This window comes from Cebus imitator, unplaced genomic scaffold, assembly GCF_001604975.1.
Source record: "Cebus imitator isolate Cc_AM_T3 unplaced genomic scaffold, Cebus_imitator-1.0 Scaffold444, whole genome shotgun sequence".
Taxonomy (NCBI): Eukaryota; Metazoa; Chordata; class Mammalia; order Primates; family Cebidae; genus Cebus; species Cebus imitator.
Window position 1 is genome coordinate 800,990 of NW_016107759.1, and position 13,225 is coordinate 814,214.

Genomic DNA, 13,225 nt, shown 5'->3' on the forward strand with positions numbered 1-13,225 from the left:
GCTTCCTGGAGGAGGTGCCAGCGCCGGGCCCGGCGGGGTCAGAACGTGCGCGCGGCGCCCCACCGGGCACGCGCGCACCCCTGGCGGGCCTTGTGGTCTCACGGCGCGCAGGATCCCGGCCGGGCGGAGGCGAGGCGCGTCCGCGGAGGGGGGCGGTTGGCGGCTCCCGAGCCCAACGCCGCACTCCGTCCGGACCCCGTGACCGGCGACCGAGGCCCCGCCTCCATCTGTCCGTCCTTCGGGCCGTTCGCGCAGCCGTGCGGGTGAGGCGGGCGGCGGGGAAACGCGGCTGCTTAGGGTCGGGGTCTGGCGGCGGGGCGGGGCCTGGGAGGAAGGCGGGGCCTTCGGGGGCCGGGGCTCGGGCTGGGGGCGGGGCCGGGGCGGGTTCGGGAGGGGCCGGGTTCCGCTCTCGAAGGAGCCGGGTGCGTGGAATTCCACGCGAGTGCCGGGGAGTTCCTGGGGAGCCTCCAGTCTCCTCCTCTGCACCCCCGCGTGTTGACTGAGCCGCCTCGCACAGCCCTTCCTAAGGTGTGGAGAGCGGGCCCCGCCCTGAAGGGGCACCGTGGGCTGGGGGGCCTGTTTTGGAGCAGGCACCCGTGGCCGAGCTCCGCGGTCATGAAGGTCAAGGTCATCCCCGTGCTTGAGGACAACTACATGTACCTGGTCATCGAGGAGCTCACGCGCGAGGCGGTGGCCGTGGACGTGGCCGTGCCCAAGAGGGTGAGGGCAGGCCGCGGGTGGCAGGGACCCGGCCGTGCCCCCCAGAGCCTCCCCGACCCCCTGGCATGAGCGGTCCCCACGTGCTCTGCTCTTCGGGCGTCACTGGCGGCTGGGGTTGCTCGATTATCTCGGGGCTCCCTAAAGTTAGGGCGTCTCTGGCCTCCGCCCTTCCCCTGCTGCCTGGCCATCCCCGCACGTGCAGGGGCGCAGCTACTGCCCCCTGGGTCCCCGCTCTCCGGCGCTGCCCGGGGTCCTGGCCGGCCTGGGGCGCTGAGCGCGTCGGACCTGGCGCCCCGATATGGAGAGGAAGGGAATGGCCCACTGGGACCGTCTGTGTCATCACCACTCCCGTCCCTTTCAGCTGCTGGAGATCGTGGGCCGGGAGGGGGTGTCCCTGACCGCCGTGCTGACCACCCACCATCACTGGTGAGCGCCGGCGGGGCGGGAGGAAGCGCGAGGACGCCGCCCCGCCCCACCCGGACCTGACCTGGCCCCGCCCGCCCGTCCGCAGGGACCACGCGCGGGGAAACCCGGAGCTGGCGCGGCTGCGTCCCGGACTGGCGGTGCTGGGCGCGGACGAGCGCATCTTCTCGCTGACGCGCAGGCTGGCGCACGGCGAGGAGCTGCGGGTGAGCGCGCGCCCCCGGGAGGGCGGGGTGGGCGCCCCGGGACCGCCCGCCCTCACGGGTCCGCCTGCTCCTCCGCCGCAGTTTGGGGCCATCCACGTGCGCTGCCTCCTGACGCCCGGCCACACCTCCGGCCACATGAGCTACTTCCTGTGGGAGGACGATTGCCCGGACCCCCCCGCCCTGTTCTCGGGTACCCGCCGCGCGGAGCGCGCCCACCCCGCCTCCCGCCGGCCCCGCCCCCTCTGCTCTGACCCGCCCTCCCCCGCCAGGGGACGCGCTGTTGGTGGCCGGCTGCGGCTCGTGCTTGGAGGGCAGCGCCCAGCAGATGTACCAGAGCCTGGCCGAGCTGGGCACCCTGCCCCCCGAGACGGTGAGCGGGCCTGGGCCCTCCCCTGCTTTCCCGTGGGCACAGCCCCCACGCTCCGCACCCGCACTGCGCTGGGGTGCGGAGTCAATGCCCACCAGAGGGCAGAGCGGGGGGGGGGAGGCCAGGCAGCGGCGCGAGCACTGCCAGGCTTCCCGGCCGCGTGCGCGCTCACGAGGCTCTTCCTCCAGAAGGTGTTCTGCGGCCACGAGCACACGCTCAGCAACCTGGAGTTTGCGCAGAAAGTGGAGCCCTGCAACGTCCACGTGAGAGCCAAGCTGTCCTGGGCTAAGGCACGGCCCCTTCCCGCCTCGGCTGGAGGGTGGGGGAGGACGGGCTTCGGGGGCTCTCAGACAAGCCCCAATGATGACCAGGGCCTGTGGTCACTCCAGAAGAGGGACGAGGACGATGTGCCCACGGTGCCCTCGACTCTGGGCGAGGAGCGCCTCTACAACCCCTTCCTGCGGGTGGCGTGAGTATGGCCGTTGTCTGGGGCCTCGGCAGGCATTGGGACCCTTAGGAAGGCATCTGGGGGCCTCGTGGAGGGCTGAGCGTCCCTGGCTCGGGGGAGGCTGCTCATTAAGTGGCTTCCTGCCCACCCTCCCGCGTCGGCGGTGGGCCCCGCGCCTCACTGCACCCCTCTCGCAGAGAGGAGCCCGTGCGCAAGTTCACGGGCAAGGCGGTCCCCGCCGACGTCCTGGAGGCACTCTGCAAGGAGCGGGCACGCTTCGAACAGGCAGGCGAGCCGCGGCAGCCACAGGCACGGGCCCTCCTTGCGCTGCAGTGGGGGCTCCTGAGTGCAGCCCCCAACAAGTGAGCGTCCCCCCAGACCCTCACAGGGCTGGGTCTCACATCCCTCTTCGCGACCTCAGCCAGCTAGACTCACGCAAGGGGCACCTCTGGAAGCTTCTTCGAGGCTCTGGCCTGCCAGCTGCCCAGTCTCAGAGGGTGGACGTGCATGACCACTCTGTCGGGCCCGTGTGGGCCTGGAGACCTGGGTGTTTGGGAAGTGGGGTGCACGGGGCTTCTGAATCTTGAATAAAGCCGTTTTCCGTGCTGGCAGACGTGCCAGGAGAGGAGCTGTTTTCACAGGCGCATTTGAGGAGGGTGCCTTTATTAGACGTAAGCGCTAGGAGACGGGCCTTGTGGGGACCCGGCTGGGGGATGTTGCAGCCAGTGATGCCCGCTGTTGTCCTCGGCTCGCCCCTCGGGGCTTGCCCCCTGCTTTCCAGGGGACCCGGTGGGACCAGCTCTGTCTCCCACCTTCGCAGAGCTTCGGGGGAAGCCTCTAGAAGTTGGGGGTGATAACCCATCTTGTTCTGTCTCAGGCAACCCCAGGACAGGCTGAAGCGTCTCACACACTTGGGTTTATTTGTGGGCCGCAGCCCAGGGACAGCAGAAGAGGCTCTGGAACCTCAGGGAGCCTTCTGTTGCCTGGGCAGCCCCACCCACCTGGGCAGAGCCAGAGGCACCCGGACTGGAGGTGATGGGGCAGCTGCAGTCCTGGCCAGTCCTGGCTCCTACTTGGGTCCCAGCACACCCTGCAACTCACTGAGAATTTTGGAGGGAGCCCTGGGGTCTTGTGTCACGCACGCACAAGGCCTCCTGGGAGTGCGGGTCCTGCTGCCCCTACCACCGGATGCCCAGGCCAGTGCTGGCCTTCTCCACGGCGTGGTACTGCGTGTGCAGCAGGCAGCACGCACGCTCCGAGTCCGTGCCCTGCAGCCAGTGCGTGTACAGCTCCTGAACCCCAGGTGCGTCCTCGGGCGCCTCCACCCGGACCATGCCGTACAGGCTCTCCACGTGCTGGAGGAGCTCCCTGCTGGGCCGGTCTGGGGCCTGGAGCTGGCCCCCGCCGTTCAAGCAGCCTGTGGCAGAGCAGACGGGACACGTGGGTCACAGCACGCGCCCTGGCCGAGCCTCCTGACCACCGGGAGCAGGCAGGTGACTGGGCGCCTGTGCCCCACTTCTTCCCACTCCCAGCCTGCTGGACAGTGGCCCACCGCTCTGGTCCCAGGAGGGGCCCTCATGCGCCGTCCCTCTCGGGAGCTACCTGAGGGGCAGGCCATGACCTCCACGTAGTGGTAGGGGCAGCGCCCACGCTTGAGCCTCTGCACCAGGTTCTGGATGTTTCGGAAGCCGTAGGCCATTGCAAAGTGCAGCAGCACCTGGCCTTCCTTCTCCAGCGTCACCTCCTGGAAGTCCTTGTTCCTGGGGGCACAGACGGGGTTTGTCTATGTGGCACAGTCCCCCGGTTCCGGCCCGCCTGGATGGGGAGGCCTGCTGGGGCCAGGAGACGACCAGGCAGCTCTCAGTGCTCCCTCCCTCTCTACTGAGCAGGGTGAAGGACAAGGACAGACAGAGAGGGTGGAAAGCTCACTTCCACGAGTCCAGCAGGTGACCTCACCCCCAGCCTTGGGCTCCCTATCTGTAAGATGGGCCTCCCTCCCCAGGAATGTCTGTGAGGCCCCAGCCCTCCCTCCTGGGACACGGCCTCACATGCCCCAGGCCAGGTACCCGCCACCCTTGCCCATGCTGGCCTCTTGGGCTCAGGGTCCCCATTCCCCACAATGGGCAGACTGAGGCCTGGAGCACTGTGGTGTATTCACAACCAGGAAGGCCCTGCCTGTGCCCAGGGTCCCCTCCAAACCCTGCAGGCCGTGCCCCAGCCAGCCTGTCTCTGCGGGAGGACCCCAGGCCGAGGCAGCAGCCCGAGGAAGGCAGTGGGCAGTGTGGCCCCTCCGCCCAGAGATCTGGCCCATCCCACTGACCTCAGGGGTTTGTAGGTAACCTCAGCCACTTGGATTCCAAAGAGCTCTTGGGCCGCATGCCGGAACACGTGCTCCAGGTAGCCCCCCGAGCCCCCTCCCCGATGGCTGGTGGGCTCCTCTGCAGAGGCTCCGCTGCACCTGGCAAGGAGGGAGAGGCCTCAGCACAGTTGTGGCTGCTGCCTGCCGACCTCCCGAGCACGTGAGTGTTTGCATTTCCAGGTGGGAGAGAAGTCACAGGCACAGAGGAACAGCTCTTGCGTCCCTGGCCATCACGGGAGGCCGGCCACTTCCTGGCCACCATGGGGGCTCAGCCACTACTTTTTTTTTGAAATGGAGTTTGTCTTTGTTGCCCACGCTGGAGTGCAGTGGCGTGATCTCGGCTCACTGCAACCTTCACCTCCCAGGTTCAAGCGATTCTCCTACCTCAGCCTCCTGAGTAGCTGGGACTACAGGTGCCCACAACCACTCCCGGCTAAAGTTTGTATTTGTGGTAGAGACAGGGTTTCAACATGTTGGCCAGGTTGGTCTTGAACTCCTGACTTCAGGTGATCCACCCACCTCGGCCTCTCACAGTGCTGGGATTACAGGCGTGAGCCACAGCTCCTGGCCACTCAGCCACTTCTGTGGACGCTGAGATGGGCCGTGGGGAAGCAGGCGCAGAGCGGGGAGGGGGCAGGGGATGCTTCTCCAGAGGCAGCATTAGAAGCTAAAATAATGGTTCTTGGTGCCAGACATACGTACAGGCTGTCCAGAGGGTGGGGCTCCAGGTCGCGCAGGGAGACGCCCTCTTCCTCCAGCAGCCTGAACACTTCTCCTGCAAGGAAGCCATAGCACAGACGCCCTTCCACTGAGATCCGGAAACCAAGTCAGAGAACAGCCAAGCTACCTGCCTCCCTAGCAGTCGTCTGCAGTTTGGCCCTAGAGGGTCCCAAATGTCCACCCCAGCCCATGGTGGGAGGCCAGACCCGGTCACTTCTGAAGCCCCTCTGGAGGCTGCCTGGTCCTGCCCAGGGAGGTGTGGTGGCGGGCGTGGCCGCTGTGCCCATCCAGCATCCGTCTGTCCAGCCTCTCGGGCAGTTTGCTTTTTTGCCTTATATTTGGGAGGCTTGGGGCTGCTCAGCTCAGGAATGGGTGAGTAATGGGAGCTGAAGGGGCTGCACTGGAGAATCGCCTCCGCCTCCAAGGACTCATTTCAGAGCCAACAAGGAGGTGCTGCGGGGGCCCATCTGCACAGGTCCCCGAGACGGGCTCCAAGGGGAGAGAAGGGGGTACGCGACCCCCCAAGCTCCAGCCAGGGCCCCTGTAGGCAGGATCCTGGGCAGTCGCCACCTGTGCCCGGGGCTCAGGAACCAGGCCAGGAGGCTGGAGGGCTGGCTCAGGGCCGCCCGGCGTGACCGCACCTGTGGTGAGGACGCAGTCCACGTCCCGTGTCTGGTGCTCCTCGTTGAAAAAGTCGGGTCTGGAGGCTTCCAGCTTCTTGTCATAGCAGGGCATCACTGTGACGTGGTAGACCTTGTCGGGGGTCAAGTGCTATGGGGAGAAAGAAAGCCTAGTCTCCCCAGTCCCAGCAGTGAGGTGGCCCAGGCGCGGCCTGGATCTCAGCCATCCTGTGGCCAGGCCAGACCCCAAGGGACCACCAGCCTCACCCTGTTTCCCAGCAAGCCTCCTGCTGGCTCTTTGGATGTGTCCCCGGACAGGACGGGCCCTGGCTGTCACAGAAAATGACACTGACCCGTTCCCAGTATGCCTGTGCTCCCTAACAGCCAAGGCCAACGGAGGAGAAGGGGCCTCCCACGGCTCAGCTCAGGCCCTCTCACTGCGTGATGTCACCGGGAACCAACCAGCACAGGTGAAATTCTGCGTCCAGATGGGCGGGAGGGGCTGCAGGGGACACAGGCGCTCCAGGCCCAGGCACCGCCAGGGCCACCCTCGCCCTCTTCCGCCCCCTGCTGGCTGAGTGGCATCAGGCTCAGATCCCGCTGGGCCTCAGGTGGGGGCCCTGCTGGGTGCGCTCGTGGACCTGGTAGCCCAAGGGGTGGGCGCCTAGCCTGGGTTGCCTGGAGCCTCCGGCTCCCTCAGCCTCAGGCCTGGCTGCCTCTGGGTGAGTGGTAGGCACCTCTGAATCAGAACATGGTGCTCTGTTGCCCAGCCGGAGGGGAAGGGCCTGGACCAGGAAGGAAGGAAGGCGGAGGTGCGCCCGGGAAGGCAGAACCCACGCCGAGGACTCTGATTCTTGCAGCCTCGCAGCCAGCGGCCAGTGCGGTCACTTGCGGCTGCTCCTCAGCCTGAGCCTGGGGCTGGCCCAACGCTGTTACCTGCTGCTGTGCAAAGAAGTCCTTGACCAGGGAGCCCATGACCTGCTGCGGCGACCGGGCGGTGCTGATGTGGGGCAGGATGAAGCTGCCGTGGGTCTTCTCGGCGTAGCAGATCCAGCCTGAGGTGACAGGGGCACGTGGGGCTGGCGGAGGCGCACGGCAGCCTCTGCACCCACCGGTGGCAGCACCACATTCCAGGGGCGGCCCACTGGCACAGATCACGGTGACGCAAAAGAGCGCCGGTTCCTGTTCTCTCCCACCCCCGTGCGGGGCTCGGGTACAGGCGGGCACTGCCTAGGGGACCTGAGGTGACTTCGGGCGGCTCCCAAGGCAGGCAGCTCCTTCTCCAGAAAAGGCCACGTGAGCCGACGTTTCTAACCTGGCCTTCAGAACCGCCTGCGTACCCAGCCCCCACCCCACCTTGTCATTGCTGTCCACGTGCCCCGTTTTCACTTCACTTGAACTTGACCCTCACCACCTGCACATGAGCACACCTGGGCAGGCGGAGGCCAGCACGGGCAGGGCCTGTCCTCGGAATCGCTGCACGAACTCTCGCTGGCTCTCCAGGAGGCTGAAGTTCCTTGAGAAGGCTGTGTCGAAGACGAAGTGCACCCCTGGAAGGAGGGGCCTGTGTAAGCCCACGTGGGACGCCCACTCACGCACGAGCCAGCATGTGGACCCCCGTGGTGCTGCTGGGGGGCCATGTGTGGTAGGTGTCCACTTCCCATGCCAAAGCATCAGTGCCACCGTGGTGACCTCCTGAAGCCACCCTCCTGGCTCAGCGTGGCTGATCCAGGGAACTGCCATGTACGCTGCTCCTGGTGACCCTCCCTGGGGCACAGCAGGACACTGCCTGCTGGACTGGCCCCTCGGACTCTGCACAGCGTTGACCCCACACGCAGCAGGACTCCTGGAGCACCTGCCGGCTCCAAGCCCAGCAATTAGAGCTGCTCGGTAAACCTGCTGAGCGTGCCCTGGATCCCAGCAGGCACCGGCCTGGGGCTCCCTCCCTCTCCCTGCCTGACCCGCCATTCCTGCCTCAAATAACCCCTGGTCGGACGACTGGCCTTGGACTCACTGTGCCCCACCTGCCCGTGATCTGGAGGTAAAAATCTTTGGACTTGCTTCCTATTCAGGTGGGGACTAAACCCACACCTTCCACCTGGAGAACCAGGGGCTGCTCCAGGCTGCATTCTCCCTGGGACACCGGCTCCCAGAGCAGGAGCACTGTCAGGCAGCAGCTGCATGTGGGTCAGGCAGGAGCCACGGGGCACCTGCCAGTGTAAACAGGTTTCCTGTGTGAGGGACCCGGCGCGGTGGATGCCAGGCAGTCTGCTGGGTGCCAGGCGCACAGCCCTCCGTCACAGGAGTGAAGGGCGGGACACGGTGGTTCCGGTGAAAGAGGCAGGGCAGCCAGCCATGGGGCACTGCAGCCTGGTTAGCTGGGGCCTCTCGACACCCAGGTCCTCCCCCAGCCCCATGCCAGGCACACAAGCGAACTCAAGCGAAGCCGACCTGAGCTGAACCTGACAGAGCCCTGGAGAGAGCGCCTTAATCACATCAGCTAAAAAGTACCCGGAGGCGGTGAGCCCAGCTTAGAGAAAGTGCACAGCCAGAATGCAGACGTTTTCTGCTCGGAGGCGCTGCTCTCAAATGTCAAATCAGAACTTCAGGCTGAGGTCACAGAGGGAATACACAGTTCCCGTGGCGCTGAAGTTCAGAGCGGGTTGGCGTGTCAGTGACTTGGAGGCCCGAGGAGCGTTGGCTCACTCAGACGCCCCCTTGGTTTGGAGCTGCAGCGTGTACCCCGGGTTCAAAGCCTACCTATTTTTTTAAAGAACGAGGTTAATTTCCTGGCGGTGTCTGTGGGATTCAGCTGGAACTGTGCAGCCAGCGATGCTCTAGACTGCGGCGACACAGAAACCACAACCAGCCTCTGCTGACCGGGCGCTGCCGCCTGCAAAGCAAGTGGGATACGCTGCTCACTGTGCTGGCCTCACGCCCGTTCCCGGGGCCAGAGCGGTGTGGTGCAGCGTCGGCTGGGGAGAGGGCACGCGAGCTCCATCAACGGTTTCTTTTTTTAGAAAGAGTCTCGCTCTGTTGCCTAGGCTGGAGTGCAGTGCTGTGATCAGGGCTCCCTGCAACCTCCGCTTCCCAGGTTCAAGAGATCCTGTGCCTCGGCCTCCTGGGTAGCTGGGATTACAGCATGAACCACTGTACCTAGCCAGGGGTGTCATTTTTTGTTTGTTTGTTTTTAGAGTCTTACTCTGTCACCCAGGCTGGAGTGCAGTGGCATGATCTTGGCTCACTGCAACCTCTGTCTCCTGGGTTCAAGCACTTCTGCCTCAGCCTCCTGAGTAGCTGGGACTACAGGTATGCACCACCACACCCGGCTAATTTTTGTATTTTTGGCAGAGATGGGGTTTTACCAAGTTGGCTAGGGCAGTCTTGAACTCCTGACCTCAGGTGATCCACCCACCTCGGCCTCCCAAAGTGCTGGGATTACAGGCGTGATCCACTGCACCCAGCAAGGGAGTCATTCTGATTATACTTAGAACCAAAGTCTGGGGCCTGACATGTTACCACTGGAGCAGACTGATAAGTAAATCACTGAGATGCCAGGCCTCAAAAAGGCAGGCGCCACCTGCAGACACAAGACGGTGACACCTGACGAGCTGCCCTTGGCAAAACGTGTTGTCGTCGGCTGCTGGGGTGGATTTCAGGTTAAAGCAGAGTCCCCAGGCTGCCCACCACTTACCCTGTTAGCATCTAGAACCTTCTTCAGCTCCTCATGGCTCTGCTGGGTGATGAGCACGGTCTCTGCGGAGGTGACGCAGCCACTGCACGCCAGGCAGTCGTTCAGCGAGACCTTGGCCTTCTCCAGCCTCCGGGTCCCGCCGTCCTGCGAGGCAGAAGAACTGGGTGCGCAGGGGCCCCCTCCACACGAGGACGGCGGAGTCCTTGCTTGTAACCAACAACCAACATGGTTGCTGGCTGGGCTTGTGTGCCACTTAATTTTTAAAAATCAGATTACATATTAGAAAAATGCACATCCATGCGCTAGCTTTTCATAATGCCCTCGAGGTGGACTTTTTGGTGTGACTTGGTGAGTGCATGAGAATCACATGAATAAGGCTCCACTGGTGTCCCAGCGGAGCGGCAGCCACCCCGCCCGCCCAAGGTGCCCTACTCTTTGCGAGTGACGGATCTGAACTAGAAAGTCTTACACAGTTAGAACTAGGGGGAACGGACAGACAGGATCCACCATCTCTGCAAAATAGCCCCTGTGCTGAGCAGATCAAGCTCGCTGTTCCGCCTAGGTGCTGCCCACTCACCTGCCCCAGGCACCCTGACCCCCAGCCTCCCAGACGGCAGGCGAATTCTACCGGCGGGAATGGACTCGTGAGACGTAGAGTGTCTCAGGGTCAATGCTCCGAGCAGGGAGGAAGCAGAGAAAAGTGTTTCAGATCAGCCGAGCAGGTGAGACGGTGGAGCAGCCTCCGGTGCCTTACTTGGTTAACTTGGAAGTAGCTCCCGTCATCTTCAATGCGAATCTTGGCCACGCCACTTCCCAGCCTTTTTTCCACATTCACGGGCTTGATGCACTCCTAGACCAGGAAGACACCCCAAGTCAGGGCCTGTGAGGGGGCAGAGGCTCTCGGGGACACACGGCCTGAAGGCTCTGCCGGGTGGCGTACACTCAGGGGCTGAGGCTGGCCCCAGTGTCTTCCTCCTGCCCACCGCTCTCACACAGGGCACAGGTTTCCAACTTCCTGCGGCATTGAAGGTCCCAGTCTGCACGAAGGCCAGCGCTGATGGCGGCTGCAAACTCCCCACCCACGGAGATACCACCCACAAGGACCTTCACACCGTTCATGTGAACAGGAGGCATGACCAACACAGAGGCCAGAGTGTCGCGCCGGCGTGTGCTTGGATCTGTGTGGCGGTCACCTCTTGCCCAGTGCCCAGGAAACGAGTTCATTTCTCTCCCTTCTCCTTGATCCTAGAGAACCCTATCAGCCCAGAAAGCCGCCTCCCAGCAGCCCGCCTCTGGCCCTGCTCAGCTGTGGCCCCGCACAGCTGCTGGTCATGGATAGGCAGGTGCACCGAGATAAGGGCGCCTGCCGCCTCCCGGGTTCAACAGCAGCTGTCCAGCCCACCCGGGCGACGTCAAGGGCAGCTCTACTGAGGAGCCATTGCGGGGCGTCCAGCGGGCCCGCCACCGCCCTCAGCTGAGGTGGGGTCCCCGCCGCGTCCGTTTATGCGATGTAAAGGCTGTGTCGGGTTAGGGTCAAGGTTAGGGTTAGGGTTAGGGCTAGGGAGGGGTGGGAGCCGTCTCCGCGCCTCCCCTGGGCCGGGCAGGATGACGCGAGCCCGCGACCCCTGGACCCTCCCACACAGCCCGCCCGGACACCGGGGGGCACAGGAGTGGGCTGGGGGACGCCGCCCTCCCTGGCCTCAGTTTCCCTGTTGGTAAGATGCGGGCCGCGGTGTCTGAGGTCCCGCGCCGGGGACTGCGGCCCCGACCGGGCTCCCGGGATTCGGATCTCATTCCTCAGGAGAGGAAGTGGGGCGCAGAGCAATCTCCCTCCGCGCGAGAGGGCACCCGAGCGCAGCCTCGTCCCCGCCCGCCCAGGCCGGCCCACCTGAGACGGCCCGATGAAGTCATTCAGGTCCGTCAACTGCAGCGCCCCGCTAAAGGGCGACGCCATGACGGCCGCACTGCCGCCGCGCGCAGGTGTCGCCAAGTGGCGCGAAACAACGGGTCTGTTCCGCCACGCTGCCGGAAAGCGCCCCCGGAGCGCATGCGCGCCTTTCCCCGCGGCCGGCGCCCTCTGCTGACGAGCCCGGAGACTGCGGCTCCCCGGCCGCCCGCGGGAACCCGGGACCGACCCCTTCCTGCGCCTCCCGCGCGTCCCGGGCCCCGGGCCTGGGATCCAGGGGGCGGCCGGGCAGCGCCGCGGCTCCGGCCCGGAGTGTCCCCGCCGTGACGAGGAAGCGGAGGGGATCCTCGCTCGCCCACTTCGTCATCCGCTGCGTCCCTGCGGACCAGGTGCTCCCAGGTGCAACCCGAGAACCCAGAGCGCGCCTGGCACACAGCAGGCGCCCGGCTGGCCTGGGGACCTCGGGCGGGGAAGAAGGCAGGGGTGGGGCGCGAGGCCTCCCCTTCTGGGGCGCCGCTCCCAGGGCCTCCTGCCCCCTTTTCCGTTCTCTCGGAGACCAGCCTGGAAAAGCCCATGCCCCTGGGAGACCCTGAAACAGGACTCTGCGGGCCTACTCGCTGTTTTTTGTGTGTTTTTTTTTTTTTTTTTTTTTTTTTTTTTTAACCTTTTTTTTCCCCCCCAGGAAGCCTAGAAATGAGATTTCTTTCTCTCTCTCTCTTTCTTTCTTTCTTTTTCTTTCCTTTTTTTGAGACGGAGTCTCGCTGTGTCACCCAGGCTGGAGTGCAGTGGCGCGATCTCGGCTCACTGCAGCCCCCGCCACCCGGGTTCAAGTGATTCGCCTGCCTCAGCCTCCCAAGTAGCTGCGACTATAGGCGCACACTTGCCTAATTTTTTTGTATTCTTAGTAGACACGGGGTTTCACCGTGTTGGCCAGGCTGGTCTTGAACTCCTAACCTCGTGATCCACCCACCTCGGCCCACCCCAAAGTGCTGGGATTACAGGCATGAGCCACCACTCCCGGCCGACTCGCTGTTTAAGCTGATGTTCATCATATGTCCGGTTACACATCTAACGGCCGGTTTTATGGGGACTTTTCAGGAAACTCTGGGATGGAGACTGGCATCATTCTGGCCTGGGCAGGCTCAGCCTGTGGAGGTCTCACAGCGGCCACATCCCACGCCCTAGCCTGCGCCACACACTCCCCGGGCTTCTAGGCCCTGATTCCGACCGAGTGTCCCCACCTAGAGACGGCCTGGGCGCTTCTGCACTTGCCCGCACCTGCCCGTGGGGTCTAGGCCATCGGCCTGTGTGGCCTCCTCCATCACTTGCAGCTGCTCCTCTGGGTCAGACAGGACTTTCTTCCTCTGCTGCAGGGAGGAGCTTTCCACAGCACCTGGGCCAGGTGGGCTCCCAGGCCCCAGCCACCACGCCACCTGGCAATGCGTGGCCAAGCTTGGAGATGAGATGCCTGAAATATGTTCTTTTAAAAACAGAGCAGGGGACCGGGTCCCGTGGCTCACGCCTGTAATCCCAGCACTTTGGGGGACCGAGGCGGGTGGATCGAGAGTTTGAGACCACATCCTGGCTCTACTAAAAATACAAAAATTAGCTGGGCATGGTGGCGTGTGCCTGTAGTCCCAGCTACTCGGGAGCCTGAGGCAGGAGAATTGCTTGAACCCAGGAGGCGGAGGTTGCAGTGAGCCGAGATCGTGCCACTGCACTCCAGCCTGGGTGACACAGCGAGACTCCGTCTCAAAAAAAA

The 13,225-nt window shown here is 64.3% G+C and overlaps 2 protein-coding genes across 14 annotated transcripts; one reads left to right on the top strand and one right to left on the bottom strand.

Moving 5' to 3' along the window:
• The first annotated feature begins 56 nt into the window (after positions 1-56).
• On the top strand, positions 57-2,802 carry HAGHL (hydroxyacylglutathione hydrolase like). Of its 13 annotated transcripts, XM_017510938.2 has the most exons (9): positions 57-263; positions 518-720; positions 1,082-1,146; positions 1,232-1,349; positions 1,431-1,539; positions 1,619-1,719; positions 1,905-2,006; positions 2,106-2,185; positions 2,362-2,758. In XM_017510938.2, exons 2-9 carry the CDS (start codon positions 616-618, stop codon positions 2,528-2,530), a joined length of 849 nt encoding a protein of 282 aa, XP_017366427.1. In that variant the 5' UTR covers positions 57-263; positions 518-615; the 3' UTR covers positions 2,531-2,758. The 13 variants fall into 13 exon arrangements, with proteins under 13 accessions (XP_017366427.1, XP_017366420.1, XP_037588201.1 ...); XM_017510931.2 differs by having other exon boundaries at positions 1,232-1,539; XM_037732273.1 differs by having other exon boundaries at positions 57-720; positions 1,232-1,539; positions 1,905-1,979; positions 2,088-2,185; positions 2,362-2,646.
• An 11-nt stretch (positions 2,803-2,813) lies between these two features.
• Positions 2,814-11,554, bottom strand: CIAO3 (cytosolic iron-sulfur assembly component 3). The gene is made up of 11 exons (XM_017510924.1): positions 11,446-11,554; positions 10,312-10,407; positions 9,558-9,701; positions 8,624-8,756; positions 7,294-7,413; positions 6,800-6,918; positions 5,885-6,014; positions 5,226-5,298; positions 4,485-4,622; positions 3,767-3,924; positions 2,814-3,581 (listed from the first exon to the last, which is right to left on the bottom strand). Exons 1-11 carry the CDS (start codon positions 11,509-11,511, stop codon positions 3,343-3,345), a joined length of 1,416 nt encoding a protein of 471 aa, XP_017366413.1. The 5' UTR covers positions 11,512-11,554; the 3' UTR covers positions 2,814-3,342.
• Between the last annotated feature and the right edge of the window lie 1,671 nt (positions 11,555-13,225).